This window comes from Leucoraja erinacea, chromosome 33, assembly GCF_028641065.1.
Source record: "Leucoraja erinacea ecotype New England chromosome 33, Leri_hhj_1, whole genome shotgun sequence".
Taxonomy (NCBI): Eukaryota; Metazoa; Chordata; class Chondrichthyes; order Rajiformes; family Rajidae; genus Leucoraja; species Leucoraja erinaceus.
Genome location: NC_073409.1, coordinates 320,681 through 340,480, shown reverse-complemented (window position 1 = coordinate 340,480; position 19,800 = coordinate 320,681). Strand labels below are relative to the sequence as shown.

General features: G+C 50.3%; 1 protein-coding gene across 1 annotated transcript; it reads right to left on the bottom strand.

Moving 5' to 3' along the window:
• Positions 1 to 1,482: 1,482 nt before the first annotated feature.
• On the bottom strand, positions 1,483 to 19,523 carry LOC129712518 (ceramide synthase 2-like). The gene is given in 12 exon segments (XM_055660988.1): positions 1,483 to 2,260; positions 3,662 to 3,815; positions 5,245 to 5,351; positions 5,458 to 5,586; positions 6,907 to 6,999; positions 8,220 to 8,270; positions 8,843 to 8,881; positions 9,556 to 9,560; positions 10,231 to 10,360; positions 10,954 to 11,071; positions 13,805 to 13,981; positions 19,370 to 19,523. Coding segments are annotated over 11 exon segments (1,113 nt in total). The 5' UTR covers positions 13,978 to 13,981; positions 19,370 to 19,523; the 3' UTR covers positions 1,483 to 2,146.
• Positions 19,524 to 19,800: the final 277 nt, after the last annotated feature.

The following is a 19,800-nucleotide window of genomic DNA, read 5'->3' as shown; positions in this document are numbered from 1 at the left end:
GGATGTGAGTATGTGAGACAGGCCTGGACATTCTGAAGCCATTTCCCTCTCCCCTGACTCTCAGTCAGAAGAAGGGTCTTGACCCGAGGCATCACCTATTTCTTCTCCAGAGATGTTGCCTGACCCGCTGAGTTACTCCAGCACTCTGTGAAAGGTCACCTCTCCATGTTCTCCACAGAGTTACTCAGCGGGTCAGGCGGCATCTGTGGAAAACATGGATAGGTGATGTTTTGGGTTGAGACCCTGCAATCCAGTTTGCCTGGCATCAGTAATAAGGAATATGCTGGCATCTATTATAACTGAAGTGGTTAGATGGCTCTAATGCTGAGTAATCTCAGTAAACTGAGTAAAAGCAACAACAGGTTTTTGTACATTAAGGAAATGAAGGGGCATGGTTAGTGGAGGAAGGGGTGCTGAGATAACAGATCAGCCATGATCTTATGGAATGGAAGCACAGGCTGAATGGTCCACTCCTCCCTGTATAATCAGAGGAGTCGTTCTGAAATACTGCGATTGTCATAATATTGGAAAGAGGAGATCTAAATGAGCGTTGAACTGCAAATTAACATCTCTGAGTAGTTTAGAATGATGTGTCATGGGCTTAATGAGCCAAAGCACCACATTCCTGAGGAATTATTTGACTTTATTAGCTTAAATATACTCCCTAATTAAGGTGTGGGAAATATTCCTCTTTCAACCAATAGATACTTTGTTATTGCTGTTATGGTTTGTGGGACCGTGCCACATTGCTGAGCAAGTTCCTCTCCATTTCTAGAGTGACTACATTTTAGAAAGACTGTAACTCTCTGGGGTTATGAAAGGTGCTACATAAATGCGAGATTCGAATCAAAGATGCTGAAGAGATCAATATTATTTCCCATTTTTGCATCTGTTTCTGTTGAAATGTTTGCAGAAATATTGCATTAGGCTTTTACTAAAGTTGGAATTGGTGGGGGGGGGGGGACAGTGGACAGTGGTGGGGGGGGATAGGGGTGGGGGAGATAGGGGAGGGGGACAGGAGCGGGGGGGATAGGGGGGGGGGGGGGGGATAGGGGTGGGGGGTGGGGGGGGGGGGGGGGGGGATAGGGGTGGGGGAGATAGGGGAGGGGGACAGGAGCGCGGGGGGATAGGGGTGGGGGGGGGGATAGGGGTGGGGGGGGATAGGGGGGGGGGAGATAGGGGTGGGGGAGATAGGGGTGGGGGGACAGGGGGGGGGGGGGGACAGGGGGGGGGGGGGACAGGGGGGGGGGGGGCAGGGGGGTGGGGGGGACCAGGGGGGGGGGACAGGGGTGGGGGGGTCAAGTGGGGGGGGACACTGGTGGACAGGGGTGGGGGGAGACAGGGGTGGGGGGGACAGGGGTGGGGGAGACAGGGGTGGGGGGGGGACAGTGGGGGGGGGGATAGGGGAGGGGGGGATAGGGGTGGGGGAGACAGGGGTGGGGGAGACAGGAATGGACAGTTGGGGGGGATAGGGGAGGGGGGGACAGGGGCGGGTGGGCAGGGGCAGGCCTACTGTCATGTTGCATTGGCATGAGACTGGAGCAGGAATGGTCATTGGCCGATTAAAGATGGCACGTCATGATTTAGAATGAAAGAGAACAAATTGCTTTTTATAAAACCGGCAGACACATGATGGTTGGTCACTTGCAGCCGTGAGGCCGCGCTCTCAATATCCCAGTGGTCGCTGTGTGTGGTGAGGGTGAATGAACAGGAAATGAATGACACTGCAGTTTGTGCCAAGTGTTTTGAGCAGCCAATGTGCCTGTGTTGGTGAATTATGGCAGAGTTGGTGGGGAGAATGAAATGGGATTAGTGCTATTATAGTTAGAATAGGTGGAGGCTGATGTTGTGATGCCTGGTGCACAATTCCAATGAGTTATATAGACCCTGCCACTAGCTGGGGGTCCAGAGGATTCTGTTTTCATCATTGACGTTTGACGCTGCTATTCAAGGTGAATACTTGTAGACTTTCCATACAGAGCAACTTCTTCTGTAACTCCAAATCTGGCGGTGCACAAAAACAAGAGTAGGTAACGCTCACTTCTCCTCGGGTCCATTGACAGTGTGAGACTTGTTGCCAAAGCTGCTGCACTCCCAGCTCTGAAGATGTCTACACTGCCCGCTCAGAGCTGACCTCTTCCCTGGGTCAGTGATGGCTGTTCACCGACGGACGGCCATTAGCACCAGTACCATTCTTCATGCCCTCTTCTTCACTGCTCTCCTCACACTCCTCCACATCACTCCGATCGTCTCCATCCAGCTGAAAGACAAAGTTAGGAAAAGTGGATAGGAAAGGTTTGCAAGGATGCAGGCCAAGCTTGAGCAGGTGGGACTGGTGTAGATGAGGCACCTTGGTCGGCATGGACAGTTTAGTTTAGAGATGCAGTGTGGAAACACTGTCCGTAACGACCAGTAATCCCTGCACACTAACACTATCCTACACACACTAGGGACAATTTTACCAAGCCAATTAACCTACAAACCTGTACATCTTTGGAGTGTGGGAGGAAACTGAAGGACTCAGATAAAACCCACGCAGATCACGGGGAGAACGTGCAAACTCCACACAGCCAGCACCCATAGTCCGGATCGATCCCAGGTCTCTGGCGCTGCATCACCGGTTAATAGGTTGGGTCAAAGGCCCTGTTTCTGGGCTGCATGACTCTAACTCTAATGTTGGTCGGTTTAATGGACCAACTGCAAAGAAGTGCTTGTCTAAAAAAACAGAATAACATTGGAACCTGACACTCGTGAATCCCTGCACGACTCACAATAAGTCCTGCAGGAGTTCTGTGAACTCAGGACAATGAGGCAGCTGGAACACATGGCTGATTGGAATTATTTATGTGGAGCAGGAGTCATGAATAACGTCAGAGAGATACGGCACGAATAAAGGCCCTTCCTTCATCCACCATGTGTACAATCACCAGCCACCACCATTCACATTAATACAACATTAATCTCCCCACATTCTCATCAATTCCCCCCAGATTCCACCACTCCACTACACACCAGGGACAATTACAGTGGCCAATTAACTTGCCAACGCGTAGGTTTGAAATGTGGAGAACGTACAAACTCCACATAAACAGCGCCCAAGGTCAGGATTGAACCCGTGTGTCTGGTGCTGTGAGGCAGCAACTCTATTAGCTGCGTTACTACACTCCATGTTGTACACCACAGACAGACAGTAAAATGGAACCGAAGGAGCCAGTGAGATCATGGTTGTTATTGGACTAGCTGTCAGTGGTAAATTGACCCCAGTGTGTAGGTTGCAAAAGTGGGTATACATGGAACTAGTGTGCGGGTGACCAAGGGGCAGTATGGACTCAGTGGGGTGAAGGGCCTATTTCCACACTGTATCTATAAACTAAACAGAGTCTTTGCTGTCTCCTTGGTTCAGGGACAAGAAAGGTAATTTGTGCCGATGTCTGCATATCCTGAACACATTGTTGCTCAGTTTCCTCAAGTCAGTTTAACGCAAGTCAGAGGGATGATGGGAGAAGCTATTAGTGAAGGAGATTCAGCAGAGCATTAAAAAAACTGAGGGTGATCATGCATCGTTAAGTGAAGGCTGTATGAGTATGGGTGTCTATGTGGATTCACAGGTGAACTACAGGTGATCACAGCCTTCCTACACAGGTGATATAAAACCGCTCACCTTACTGAAGAGAAACTTTGCCATCATCCGCAGGATAAGGTACGCCCAGAAAACGTGAAGCATCTGAAGGACAACCAGCATGACGTTGAAGAAATAATATCCGAAGAATGGTGGGTAGTGGTGAATGGGATAGACCCAGGTACAGTGGATGATCCTGTGGACAAAAACAGGTCACACTCAAACACAATATGCTGCAGGTCAGGGCGCACCTGCCAGAAGACCAACGGACATCAGACCAGAGGCGGAGACTGAAGCTTGTAAAGGTAGGGAGGGTGGGGCAGGGAGGTTCAGCACAGCATTAAAAAAGGGGGGAGGGGAGGGTCAGGGATCGTTAAGGGAGGGAGGGGCAGGGGGGGTGGGGCAGGGAGGGGGGGCAGGGGGGGTGGGGCAGGGAGGGGGGGGGTGGGGGCAGGGATACAGGGGCAGGGGGGTGGGGCAGGGGGGGGGGGGGGGGCAGGGGGGGTGATATAAAGGGGGCTGGGGCAGGGGGGAGGGGCAGGGGGGGACAGGGGGGAAGGGAAACTTTGGGGCAGGGGGGAGGGGCAGGGGGGCAGGATGGGGGAGGGGAACCCAGAAAACGTGAAGCAGATGGGGCAGGGACAACCAGCAGGGGACGGGGGAGAAGATGGGGCAGGGGATATGGGGCAGGGAGATGGGGGGGGGGGGCAGGGGGGTGGGTGCAGGGAGGGAGGGGAACAGAGGGTGGGGCAGGGAGATCCTGTGGAACAAAGGGTGGGGCACGCAGGGTGGGGAACAGATAGGCTGGGGCAGGGAGGGTGGGGCAGGGAGATGCCAGGGAGATGGACCAGGGAGGGAGGGGCAGGGGGGTGGGGCAGGGGGGGAGGGGGACAGAGGGTGGGGCTTGGGAGATGGGGGCAGGGAGATGGGGCAGGGAGGGAGGGGCAGGGGGGGTGGGGCAAGGGAGGGTGGGGCACAGAGGGTGGGGCAGGGGAGATGGGGCAGGGAGGGGGGGGCAGGGGGGGGGGGGAACAGAGGGTGGGGGGGGGGTGGGGCAGGGAGGGTGGGGAACAGAGGGTGGGGCAGGGAGGGTGTCTGACAGGGTGAAGTGGAGTGAGCACAGAAATAAGCTGTGGTCAGTGAGTGCATGGGGACAGGTGGACAGGGAGAACCTGGCCAGAGGGATGTTGGAGGTGAGGACACGGGCAGGCTGGGCAGGTGGGAGAGGACAATGTTACAGACACATGATGGACACAGACTGAGGAGTCACATCACCTGACGTTGGAGATGTCAACGTTGAGTGCGGAGGCTGTAAAGAGCCCAGACACAAGACGTGGTGCTGCTCCTCAAACTTGCTTTGGGCATGACTAGCGGTGCAGGAGGACACAGACAGAGTGCCAGACAGCAGTGGGATGGAGAATGAAAGTGCAGCAACAGGAAGCCCTGTAGCTAGAGCGAGGCAGGTGACAGGTAGATACAGGTAGACAGCTGGGCAGGTAACGTGCATACAGGTGAGGGGGGTTTGGCAGGCAGATAGTTGGAACAAAGACTAGACATATTCAGCACCTTAACATCACTCCCTTATTACTGACGAAACTCTGGAATGTTCCGCAGGGTTTACTCACCAAAAAGGGAAGATGATGAGCCTGGTGATTATAAACACAGCGGCAAACACGATGAACAGGTAGTTACAGAGCGACTTCCACCCGGCGTAATTAAACATCTTGGCCGACTGCAACAGAGGGACGGATAACTCAATATAAATCACCTTAAACTGATCAAAACATCCAGCCGATCACAGCACTGAACACCTGGTGAACACCTGGTGCCACACTTACCTCCAACAAGATGTCCGAGGCATCATGTACGGCCATCACCAGCGTTCCCACACGGATGTAGTTCGCACACCAGGAGAAACTCAGCAGGATGATTGTTGCTAAATGATGAATTATTTGTTCTTGAAAATCCTGGGAAATGAGGAGTTATTTCACTTGGATGAGAATCGTCATTGTCTGTTGATGATTTCAGAACTACTGAACCTGAGGATATAATCTCTGACCCATGAGGGTGACCTGACCCATGAGGGTCTCCGCGGGGCGCTGTGAGGCAGCAGCTCTACCGTTGTACCACAGTGCTGCACTAGTTTAGAGGATGGAATTTATGAGATGAAGGTGAGCAAACTATATCAGGATGCTGGTCAGTGATGGAGTTATTTACCCATTGGTCAGGCTACAGGGGAATGCAGTACCACTGGTCACTGGTAGCTCCACTCCATCCCTCAGCTGCAATAATGGTGGCAGGACAACAAAGAACTGGGGGCAAATGGGAAACACAGAGTGCTGGAGTAACTCTGCGGGTCAGGCAGCATCTGTGGAGAACATGGATAGGTGACGTTTCACAGAGTGCTGGAGTAACTCAGCGGGTCAGGCAGCATCTGTGGAGAACATGGATAGGTGACGTTTCAGGTCTGGAGTCCTCAGTGGGTCAGGCAGCATCTTGGAGAACATGGATAGGTGACGTTTCACAATGGAGCAGCGGGTCACAGATCTGTGGAGAACTGGATGAGTTTCCGCTGAGTTACTCCAGCACTGTTGTGTGACGTTTTGTGGAGTTACTCAGCGGGTCAGGCCATCTGTGGAGAACATCTGCGTTTCACAGAGTGCTGGAGTAACTCAGCGGGTCAGGCAGCATCTGTGGAGATTAGGTGATGTTTCACAGAGTGCTTCAACTCAGCGGGTCAGGCAGCATCTGTGGAGAACATGGATAGGTGACGTTTCACAGAGTGCTGGAGTAACTCAGCAGGACAGGCAGCATCTGTGGAGAACATGGATAGGTGACGTTTCACAGAGTGCTGGAGTAACTCAGCGGGTCAGGCAGCATCTGTGGAGAACATGGATAGGTGGCGTTTCACAGAGTGCTGGAGTAACTCAGCGGGTCAGGCAGCATCTGTGGAGAACATGGATAGGTGACGTTTCACAGAGTGCTGGAGTAACTCAGTGGGTGAGGCAGCATCTGTGGAGAACATGGATAGGTGACGTTTCAGGTCTGGGCCCTTATCAGTCATCATCTGCCTATTGCCTCCACAGATGCTGCCCAATCCACTAAGTTCCTCCAGCACTTTGTGTCCTGCAGTTTATTGTGTATTTTAGTTCAATGTTAATTAATGTACAATTAACTCCACGATCCCATTGTCATTACCTAGTGGGTTATAAACAGAAGTCCAACTGCAGTGTTGATTTGACACCAAGCCAACAGTCAGATCCAAAGATGCTCAGATCCACACATACCTTTCTTTTGACATCCGATGCAATGCTGAACAACAGTGACCAGTAGAAACTGAGTTCGATGATGTAGTACCAATATTGAGAGGGTAACAATGACTAGGGAGAACATAGAGACATTGATCAATGAGGCAAGCTGGATATGTCATTGCAACCCATAAATGTACAGAATGACCGCAGATCCACGGCACACTTGATCATATTGTTCACTGTACAACCATTGTCCACACAACAAAGAGAGGCGGTTAAATCTGAACCTGACAACAATAGGACCTCGCATTGATCAGCGAGAACATTTCCTCATCACCATTCAAAAACATGCTCCACTGCAGAGTTAAATGTGTAGGAAGGAACTGCAGACACTGTTTTTTTGAGGCGGTGACGAAGGTGATCAATAAAGGTTCAGCAGTGGATGTTGTCCACAAGGATTTTAGTAAAGCATTTGATAAAGTCCCCTGTACACTGGTCAAGAAGATTGGGACTAACAGAGACCTGATCGTATGGATTCAGAATGAGCTTCCTGATAGAGGACTTTGTTTAGGCTGTATGTGGAGTATTGTGTGAAGTTCTGGTTGATTTGGAAACTGTGGCAAAGTACAGTCTATGAGGCAGGGTATTAGTTACAAGTGGGACGTTGCGGACTCAACCTGAAGAAGTGGGGCCTCTGGGACTCTGACAAGTGCAACTGTAGAGAGGTACAGACAATGGCCCACCTACTGACTTGTGGTGGAGAGACACGTACTGTGGGCGATCTCCGCAGAGGCACAGATGTGGCATTGGCTGCGGCAACGATGGCAGAACGTTGTCTGGCACATGAGTGAACAAACAAACTACAAGGGGAGGTTGGACAGACTTGGATTGTTTTCTCTCTCCCAGAGGTTGTGGGAGACCTGAAGAAGTTTATAAAATGATGACAGGCATGGATAGGGTAGACAGTCAGAACCTTTATCCTTGGATGGAAAATCAAATATTAGAGGGTTTAGCTTTAAGTTGCAAGGGCCAAAGATTAAAGGCGATGTGCGGGGCATTTTTATATTTAACACAGAGGGTGGTGAATACCTAGAACACACTGCCAGGGGTGGTGGATGGACCAGGCACATTAGTGGGATTTAAGAGACTTTTGGAAAGGCAGATTGATATGCAGGGAATGGAGGGATAGGGAATATGTAGATCAGCACAGACATTATGGGCTGAAGGGCCTGTTCCGGTGCGGCACTGTTGGGTCCTATGTTGACATCGTATCCTGGTTTACCTTACAGGAGTGGAGGTGTTCAGATATCGCCTGCTCAGTCGACACAGCGGCTATCTGATGCACTCACCTGTTTGGGGTATCCCACCCAGACCTCCCAGGTGTCGTAAAACCACGGTTTCTGCAACAGAGACGGAGAAATACAGCCCAGTTAACCGACTGCACCAGAGTGGGCACGAGAACACACACACAATGCAAACCCCACCACCCCCTCCCCTCCCACCCACCTCCCCTCCCATCCCCTCCCTTCCCACCCCCGCCCTTCCCATCCCCCCCTTCCCCCACCCCCTCCCTTCCCATCCCCTCCCTCCCCCCCCCCCCCCCTCCCCACCCCCTCCCTCCCCCACCTCCCATCCCCCTATACAAACAGAACATCGGCAGAAGGTCTCGCCTTCCACTTGCTCGAGATGGTCCAGGTAATTTCTGAATCAATGGATGAGTTTTGTTTCTGGCCCCTGTTGGTGTGGAGGTGAAAGACCCCCCCGCATGGACACTGAGACCACCCCCCATGTACGTCCCTGCTGAATGTGGCCCACCCAGGTACAGGCTTGGTGAAGAGTACAAGACAAACCTGTGTCAGAATCATCCACCCTAAACCCAAGTGAATCAGGTTTGTTTGGGCAACAACTTGTCTTTGAAGGGGAATGTGTCCAGCACACGTTTACCACAGTGGAGTGGGGAGTGAATACTTACATCGATGAGGACAGTGATCCCACCAGTAAATGCCAGCAGCTGCAAAACAAGAGAGCGTATTGTTTACATCACGGTAGAGACACAATACTGGAGTAACACAATGGGACAGGGTTACATCACGGTAGGGACACAATACTGGAGTAACTCAGCAGGTCAGCCTTACATCACGGTAGAGGCACACTGGAGTAACACAGTGGGACAGGGTTACATCATGGTAGGGACACAATACTGGAGTAACACAGTGGGACAGGGTTACATCATGGTAGGGACACAATACTGGAGTAACACAGCAGGACAGGGTTACATCTGTCATCTCTCTGACAGGAATAGAGAGATAACGTATTCGGTAGGTGCTGGATGGAATGGGAGTCACACTGGTTCACTTTTCATACATGCAAGAGGCTATTCAGCCCATCAAGTCTATCCAGGTTCTCTGTGGTTTCCTATCAGTCCCATTCCCATTATTTCCTTGGAATCTGTTCTCTCTCACAGAAGGACACAAAGTGCTGGAGTAACTCAGCGGCTCAGGCAGCATCTCTGCAGAACATAGATAAGTGTGATTTGGGTCAAGACCCTCCTTCCTTTAATGTATTAACCAGCATCTGCAGCTCTTTGTTTATACAGGAGTGTGGGCCATTGACAGGATTCACTGCAGTTACACACCAAGGCTGAATCAGCACCGCTCACACCCACATCCACAGCAACAACCAGACATAATCTCTGCCATCTCAAGGGATATGGGGAGAAAGCAGGAACAGGATATTGATTTTGGATGATCATCCATGATCATATTGAACGGCTGTTTTGACTCGAAGGGCCGAATGGCCTACTCCTGCACATACAGTATTTTCTATCTTTCTATCTCCGAGCCCCATCAATTACCCCATCATTATCTATTCCTTATGCTGGAGTCTGAAGGGTCTCGACCTGAAACATCAGCATTCCATCTCTCCAGAGATACTGCCTGTCTTGCTGAGTTCCTTTGTGCACTTTGTGTCTACCTTCGATTTAAACCAGCATCTGCATTCTTTCCTGCACATCCTGTTTATGGCAATGCACTCATGAACAATATAACTCTCAGGACCAGCGGTAGAGTTGCGGCCTCACAGCGCCAGAGACCCAGGTTTGATCCTGACTACAGGTGCTGTCTGTGTGGTGTTTGCACGTTCTCCCCGGTTTCCTTCAACATCCCAAAGTCGTGTGGGTTTGTACGTCAATTGGCCATTTGTAAATTGGCCCCTGGTGTGCAGGGAGAGGATGTGAAAGTGGGAGAACATAGAACTAGTGTAAACGGGTGATCGATAGTCAGCGTGGACTGGCTGGGTCGAAGGGCCTGTTTCCACCCGTCTTTCAGTTCCCACAGGTTAAGGCAACACAGGAAGGATCACGTGATACTCACCAAGCTTCGCGAAACTTTTTCATCAAACTCGGTCTGTCCTGGTTCCTCCTCCTCCTAAACCATCGCTCCACTTGCCGTATAGAACAGCTGCATTTCTTAGACAGCCCTTCCAACTGTGACTGCAAACATTATGGACAATTACAACAATTCATTACCTGACAACCTCGATAACAATTCCCCGTTTAACAGTTGCACATCATTGAAAGTAATACATGCTGCCTAGATTGGGCAAATGTTGTATTGGGTCTGGGAATAAGTAGTGAGAATAAAGGAACATCATGGGCAATACTGCAGGAAAAGTACCTGGAAAAATAGTTCATAATCTATTGTGCAAAATTGGGACCAAGCAGGGTGGTTCATGAGCCGAGAATAGGGTTTTGGCCTTTGTAGTTTAAGGAGTGACCTAGTTATATTGGCAGCGGTAATTGAAGGTTAGTAAGAATGTTTTGTGAAAATTGATGTAGTTTGATTACTGCGGGACATCATACAGAAACATTTTTTCCCCTGTACTGTTTAAATCCAAGACAGCTTTTTTTCTTTGCCAATTTCCAAGGTATTCCAATGGCTCTTATCTTAAGTGGTGGAGGTGAGGGAGGGGAGGTGAGGGAGGTGGTGGGGGGGGTGGCGGTGGGGACCCTCACTACTCACTACTAACTTGCCAGAGTGCACACTCAAATCAAAAAGAAAGCTCTATTAGGCATGTGCACCTCACCTTGTTTGGATGTTTAGAAACTGAGACAAAAACGTTTTCTAGAACAGGGTTATGTGTGGCCTTTAACCGGGCTTGTTCCTTGAGCCCCATGACTTTGGCAAGTGGGGTTGCTACCAGCCTGTGGGTGTAAGCACACACGACAATAAACACAGAGCTACAGACAAACACAAACACACTGCAGACACAAGCACACCTCACCCCCCCCCCCCCTCCCGTGACAGACCCTGTCCCCCACATTTGCAGCTTGTCCCCACTCGTGTATTTATTCCGCCTGCTTCTGATCGCTGGTCCAGGTGTCCTTTCCAGTCCCAGGTTGTGCCTGCCCAATCAAGCCCAGACTGACCCGCTGAATTACTCCAGCTTTTTCTTCGGTACAAACCAGTATCTGCAGTTCCTTCCCACACAATCACCACGAGCCTGCCTCCATCGTGTCCCCTCTGGACAGAGACTCATCTGCCAGAGAAAATAACATTGTCTTACTTAGAGCGTAGAACAAAGAGCTCCACAGCACAGGAACAGATCCTTCAGCCCACTCTGTACTAAATATGATGCCAAGTTAAACTGATCTCATCTGTCTGCTCGTGATCCACGTCCCTCCATTCTCTGCACCTACATGTGCCTGTCTAAAAGCCTCTTAAACACCACTATCGTATCTGCCTCCACCACCACCCCTGGCAATGCGTTCCAGGCTCCCACCACCCTGTGCAAAATAAAGCCCCGCACATCTCCATTAAACTTTCCCCTCTCACCGTATAGCTATGCCCTCTAGTATTGGACATCTCCATCCTGGAAAAAAGGTTCAGACTGTCTACCCTATCTGTGCCTCCCATCATTTCACATACATCTTATGCCAGGAAAATTCAGACCACGACAGATTAATCCAGTCTCTCCATATCCTTATGTCTTCGAGAGGCACAAGGAACTGCAGATGCTGGTTTACAAAAGTAGACACCGAGTGCTGGAGTAACTCAGCGGGTCAGGCAGCATCTGTGGGGAACATGGATAGGTGACGTTTCACAGAGTGCTGGAGTAACTCAGCGGGTCAGGCAGCATCTGTGGAGAACATGGATAGGTGACGTTTCTGGTGAGACTTCTTCAGACTGATTGTGAGGGCGGGTGGGGAAGAAAGCTGGAAGGGAAGAGCGACAGGTGGCTAATAGGTGGATACAGGTGAGGGAGGTTTTTAAATAGGCAGATTGTTGGACTAAGTACAGAGATGAAAAGACAAAAGGTGTGAGATAAGGATAGAAGTGGGGTGAATGGTGGAGACAGGAAGGAATGTGGGTGGCAGGGGAGCAGGAGGGGGGAGGGAGGAATATGAATGGGTGATGCACAGGGCAGGGGGGAGGGAGGAAAAACAGTGAGCTGTTTATAGGGGTTAGTTGTCTAAAATAGGAGAATTCCATGTTCATACTTTATGTTGTAAGCTGCTCAAGCAGAAGAACATCGCATAGAACTAACAACAACTAACTAACATCGCTATTGGAAAACGTCAGCAAGGTAGCCTCTTGTTATCAAATGTGAGTGAATGAAATATGACAGAGATATATTTCATGTGAAACAGAGCAAGCCACAAGGAGTTCACATGGTTGAATGTTTGGGTTGGGCTGCCAGTTTACACACAAAGCTGTTTACTACATGACCAAAGTCTGCATAACCCTCGGTGTCAATCAATGATCACTGAAGATGTGGTCCTGGGTGTTTAAAGCCCTCGGATCATGTGGGACACATGCACAACGCTCTCATACACACGCATGTCATACATGCACGTGCACACACACACACGTGTATAGTCACTCACAGGCATGCACACACGTAATCACACACACGCATGTGCACACATACTCTCACAGGTATGTGCGCACGCTCACTCACTCACTCACGCTCACACACACTCACTCACGCTCACACTCACTCACGCTCACACACTCACACACACTCACTCATTCACGCTCACACACACTCACTCACGTTCACACACACTCACACACTCACTCACGCACACACACACACTCACACTTATCTACTCCCTACACACTAGGGGCAATTAGGGGCGGCACGGTGGCACAGCAGGTTGAGTTGCTGCTTTGCAGCACCAGAGCCCTGGGTTTGATCCTGCATGGGTGCTGTCTGTGTGGAGTTTGCAGGTACTCCCTGTGACTTCCGGATGCTCCGGTATCCTTCCACATTCCAAAAACATGTGGGTTTGTAGATGAATTGGCCCATGTGTAACCGGATAACTAGTATGAACGGGTGATCAATGGTCAGTGAGGGCCCAATGGGCTGAAGGGCCTGTTTCCACGCTGTATCTCTAAACTCCTCTGTGCTAGTTTCCCAGAACCCTCAATACCCAGATCTTGCAAACATTTAATTACTTCCTCTTTAAATACCCCAATGATCTTGCCATCACGACCTGCTGGGGGTGAAAGGGCTCAAATCTAAATCAAACCCTGCTCTCTGGGAGTGAACAGCATTTCACAAGGTCTGGTATGAAACCAGGAACTGGTGTCCTAGTCTTGTTGGATGTAGTCACACCCTTTGTGTAACTGTGTCCACATCTGATTTGATATTCTCATTCCCATCGCAAGAGAAACAGTTCATTAATGGCGGAGTCCTGGCGTACACTCACCGACCGTTTTGCTCGTTCTGCCAGAGCCGGCTGGGTCTCCCGGTAGCCAACCATTTCAACTCCCCTTCCCATTCCCTTCCCATTCCCACACTGACCTTTCTGTCCTGGGACTTCTCCATTGCCAGAGTGAGTTCACACACAAACTGGTGGAACAACACCACATATTTCACATGATATTCTTATTAGTCAAACTCTCCAGCTTTAGACAAGTAAAAGATTTACCTTTCAAATAAATATCGGACCACTATAAGGAGCAGGGCGTAGATGACGGTGACATATAAATGAGAGACCGTTGCGTATTCATAGTCCTCTGTGTCCTGCAGATCGGCCCATGTCACATTCCGGGGAAGCCACAGGTGATCCCACCAAAACCAGTCGCTCAGAGTCTGCAACATCCTCCTGGAAACAAATCAACAACTAATCAAATACACATTTTAAAATTGTACACAAAATCCTTATGAGTTGAATTGAGTGAGTTTAGTGTATTCGGCCCATCAAGTCTACTCCACCAATGTTCTAAAATGCTGTAAATACTCAGCAGGCCAGTCAGCATCTGACCAGAAGTGTTGACTTTGTTTCTCTTTCCACAGATGCTGTGGTGAATAGCACTGCTTGAAAACACTTCCAGAATGGTAAAGCACTAAGTAAAACACTTTCTTGTGCTCATGACATTCAAAATGCAAGCACAGTGACACGACAATAGGCCTATGTATTAGTCACTGGGTAACGATCGCAACTTATTATTAATAAGCTAACAGAATTGCCCTGGGCTGGCTTCTATTAAACTGATACGGGAATATTTTATACCAGACCACACCTCACATTAAACAATTATGCAACATTCTCTGAAAGACACAGAGTTATACAGTGCCCTCCATAATGTTTGGGACAAAGACACATCATTTATTTATTTGCCCCGGTACTCCACAATTTGAGATTCATAATACAAAAAATAACATGTGGTTAAAGTGCACATTGACAGATTTTAATACAGGCCATTTTTATACATTCTGGTTTCACCATGTAGAAATTACAGCAGTGTTTATACATAGTCCCCTAATTTCAGGGCACCAGAATGTTTGGGACACAGCAATGTCATGCAAATGAAAGTAGTCATGTTTAGTATTTTGTTGGATATCCTTTGCATGCAATGACAGCTTGAAGTCTGTGATTCATGGACATCACCAGTTGCTGGGTGTATTCTCTAGTGATGCTCTGCCAGGCCTGTATTGTAGCCATCTTTAGCTTATACTTGTTTGGGGACTAGTCCCCTTCAGTTTTCTCTTCAGCATATAAAAGGCATGCTCAATTGGGTTCAGATCAGGTGATTGACTTGGCCACTCAAGAATTGACCTAATTTTAACTTTGACTATTTGTTATTTTAGCAGTATGTTTGGGATCAGTCTGAAGAAGGGTTTCGTCCTGAAACGTTGCCTATTTCCTTTGCTCCATAGATGCTGCTGCTCCCGCTGAGTTTCTCCAGCACTTTTGTTTACCTGTTTGGGATCATTGTCTTGCTGTAGAATGAACCGCCGACCAATGAGTTTTGAGGCATTTGTTTGAACATGTGCAGATAGGATGTGTCTATACACTTCAGAATTCATTATGCTACTACCATCAGCAGTTGTATCATCAATGAAGATGTGAGTCAGTACCTTCAGCAGCCATACATATCCAGGCCATAACACCCTCGCACACAGCACCTGAAGTGAGAATCGAACCCGGGTCTAAAGTTGTGAGGCAGCAGTTCTACCCGCTGCACCACTGGTCTGGACATTTATATTGCTCATGAGAGTACTGCCATAATCAGTGGGTGTTCCTTGTGACATTGCCGCTCTGTGACACCCACCCCAGCAGGTGGGCTCGGTCCCAGCAGGTGGGGGCGGTCCCAGCAGGTGGCAGGGGGCCCGGTCCCAGCAGGTGGGGGCCCGGTCCCAGCAGCAGGCAGGGGGCCCGGTCCCAGCAGGTGGGGGCTCGGTCCCAGCAGGTGGGGGGCTCGGTCCCAGCAGGTGGGGGCCCGGTCCCAGCAGGTGGGGGCCCGGTCCCAGCAGGTGGGGGTCCGGTCCCAGCAGGTGGGGGCTCGGTTCCAGCAGGTGGGGGCTCGGTTCCAGCAGCCGGCTCAGGCAGGGGGCTTGGTCCCAGCAGGTGGGGGCTCGGTTCCAGCAGGTGGGGGCCCGGTCCCAGCAGGTGGGGGCCCGGTCCCAGCAGGTGGGGGCTCAGTCCCATCAGGCAGGGGGGCCTCTGTAGCCATCATTACTTGGAACAAGAGCTGCGGAATACTGAGGCAGACATGGACCAGCTGCTTTGAGTTGCAGGTATGGAGATCTGGAGACAAGCTGCCACCATGTGTTGGTACAACAGAGCTCAAGGCCTGACTCTTACAAAAGGAGGATGGATCTGCTGATGCTGCAACCGTGAGCAAAACTCAAAGTGCTGGAGGAACTCAGCTGGTCAGGCAGCATCTGGGGAGGGAATGGTTACTTGGCACCGGGTCGGGACCTTTCTTCAGACTGATAGGGGGTGAGACAAAGCCTGGCAAGTGATAGGTGGATATAGGTGAAGGGAGTTTGATTGGCAGAAGGATGGAGTAAGTGACAAATGTTTGAGGTGAAGGAGAGATACATATATGTGGAAACAAATCTGAAAAGATGGAGATTTACAGTAAGCAATGCTTCGGGAAGTCTAAGATTTAATTTCAGGAATAGGACCCCCACAATTCACACAGAAATTCAAGTCAAGAGAGTTTTATTGTCATGTGTCCCAGATAGGACAGTGAAATTCTTGCTTGCTACAGCACAACAGAATATGTAAACATAATACAAAACAGAAGATAAAAGTCCAGTGTGTCTATAGATCATATATACACAATAAATAAGTATCAGGAACATTTGCGATTGTACCAGCATTACTCAATGTGCATAAATGTTGCAAAAGCAGGTTGGTAGACGACAAATCTGGGACACACCCATGGCTCAGACTGGACTAACAGGCATTTCGCGGAGTGAAGGAACGGGGAGGTGTCGTAACAAAGGCAGGAACAACAAGCAGAGTTCATGAAACATTCTTTGGAGGTGTGGGGATGGGAGAATGTGAGGAATTCAGGAGGCAAGGGCATCTTGAATCAGGCCAACAGTGATGGGACGGGGGATGGGGTGGGACACAAAGTGGCCAGACTAGTGAGGCCAGACATCTGCCACAGACGGCTGTGGAGGCCACAAGTCAATGGATATATTTAAGGCAGAGATTGATAGATCCTTGATTAGTCCGGGTGTCAGAAGTTATGGGGAAAAGGCAGGAGAATGGGGTTAGGAGGGAGAGATAGATCAGCCATGATTGAATGGTGGAGTAGACTTGATGGGCCGAATGGCCTAATTCTGCTCATATTACACAGGTGTAGTGAGGTACAGGTACAATGAAAATCATGTTTGCAGCAGCATCACAGGCATGTAAACTCACAAAAACATACATAAGTTACACACCAATTGGTACAGGGTTTGGAGTACCAGGGGTCTTTGTTGGGAAGGCCAGTTATATACACGGGGAATGTTGCAGCTTCCATTCACTACTGTTGTAAATCAGTATAACAATGAATCTCCAGCTAATGGCACTCACATCCTGTGTGTCTCTGAGGGTCAACTCTCAAGATCTCCAAGTCTGGAAGATGTTGGTGAGCCAGAAACACAGCCGAGTTCCCGAACACTCTGGCTCACCGACTGACCACTTTCTTGTGCATGTCACAAATGCTTGCTACAGACTTTATCCAAACAAACAGTAGCCTGACCTTGACTTTGCCCGACCTTGATGAAACAATCTGAGATTGGCCCGTTCCAGAGGCTCTATCTCTGCTCTACAATCTCATTCTGCCTGTACTGTTGTTGCAAGACAGCTGTTCTCTTCACAAAACAAAATAGACAAATGGAAGATCAAGGCTAACAAGTGTCTAAATTGTTTCTCCTGTGTCACGCTGAATCAGACCTGAGTTTGACAGAAGGTGGCAGCCAGCCCCACAAACAGAAGTTACAGTAATTACCAGGCGTACCTTTAGAATGGAAATAAGGAATTTCTTGAGCTAGAGGGTGGTGAATCTGTGATACTCCTGGGGATGGTCCAGAGACAGCACCCTAGTCATGATCAAACCCGGCCTGTGGAACCACGGTTGCTGCTCTACTAGCTGCGCCACTGAGCCGCCCACTGAGCAAACATATTGATAAAATGTTAACCCTTAGGTTTTCGTGGCTGCTGGACAAAGAGGTGGAATTTGTTTTTGAGCACTGCCGATTTCTGGTAAGAACCCACCCAGAGTCTGCAGATACAAAGCACCAGGTGTAGGAATCTGGAATAATCAGCAGGATGATGGAGGAACTCAGTGGGTCGGGCAGCATCTGTGAAAGGCACATCTTCCCCTGGCTGCTGTTCATCCCGCTGAGTTGCTCCAGCGTTTGTTTTGTGCCTCATCTATTCTGTTCCGTTCTAAGCAACACAAGGCAGGAGGAATAATAGTGATTGAGTAGGGACACATACAAGCTGGTGTATATACCAGACCATTCAGAGAAGCACATTACTCCAGAAACATTGTGAACGTGAGCACAGGTTCTTAATGGATGGAACAGGAGAAAAAGTGAGAGGGGGAAGAGCACAGTGAGGCAGCGGGTAGAGCTGCTGCCTCACAGCGCCAGAGACTTGTGTACAAATATAACTTTGGGTGCTGTCTGCCTGGAGTTTGCACGTTCTCCCTGTGACCACGTGGGTTTCCTCTGGGTGCTCCGGTTTCCTCCCACATCCCAGACATGTGGGTCTGTAGGTTAATTGCCCCTCTGTAATATTACCCCAAGTGTGTAGGGAATGGTTTATAAAGCGAGATAAAGACAACAGGTGTGAATGGGTGATGATGTTGACCAGTTGGGCCACGTACAAGCTTTATTTTCTATCAATCAATCAGGGTTCAATTATTTCAGATTCCATGGCTCCTTTTCTCTTGATTACAAATACAGAACATTTATTAAAATATGATAGAATTAGAACTCCTTCTCACCAGAGATGCTGCCTGGCCCTCTGAGTTACTCCAGCACTCTGTGTCTGTCTTTTGTTCCAATGGCATGATAGGCTGTGATCAAAGGGCCGAATGGTCTCCTGCCGTTCCCATGGGAAACAGAGATCCCTGGCATGGAGAGCGTTGGGTGTGGGGGGGCGAGGGGGGGAGAGGGGGGGGGGGGCGAGGGGGCGAGGCGGTGCCCCACTGCCCAGACTGGACAACACACGGTGGGTGACCTGAGGTCCGGGGAAGCGGACTGGCCACCTAGCCAGTGCCCGGAGCCTGCTGTCTGGACAGGGGGAGGGCTCGCCTTGTGTCCCCAGCCCGGGACTGACCAATGCCCCAAACTGCAGCTCACTGCCGGGACGGGACGGGATGGGGGAGAGAGAGGGAGGGAGAGGCTGGCAAGGCAGCGCCGCGTTTCCCGCTCCCTCCGCGACTGGTTCGGCGGGTTCACGTTCACCGCATTCCTGGCTGCGGAATCCGCACTTGTCTCCACTCTGGGGGTGGGGGGCAACGCGCCCCGGGTGGACACGGCGTTGAAACCCAAGGTCCGGAGCAGCCCCGGTCCCCAACCCCCGGTCCAACACCCGCCGGGACCCGCTCTACCTGGAACCCCCCGCGGGCTCTGTAGCCTCACTCACTCACTCACTACCCGGGGCCGCCGACATCCCAGCCTCCAGCCAGACGGCGCTGGCGTTTACACATTTGGATCAAATTTGAGTGCGGACGATACAAACAAATATTGGTCTCACCTTCTCCAGCGCTGTGATTGCGGCTCTGCGCTGCTCCACACGTGTCCAGCCGACACACACACAACCAGCACACACACACACACCCAGCGCACACACACACACCCCAGCCCACACACACACACCCCCAGCTCACACACACACACGCCCAGCGCACACACACACACACCCAGCGCACGCACACACACCCAGCACACACACTAGCTCCAGTACCTCCCCCAGCATGGACCTCTGCAGATAGACATAAAATGCTGGAGTAACTCAGCGGGACAGGCAGCATCTCTGGGGAGAAAATATGGGTGACATTTAGGGTCGCGACCCCTCTTCAGACTCACAGGTTTTGTTGGATCCTGTGTGTTTTGTTGAGATCTTAATATCAGACAAATAAGAAAATAGGTCACTTTTACACGGGATATTTAACGACTCAGCTGTTT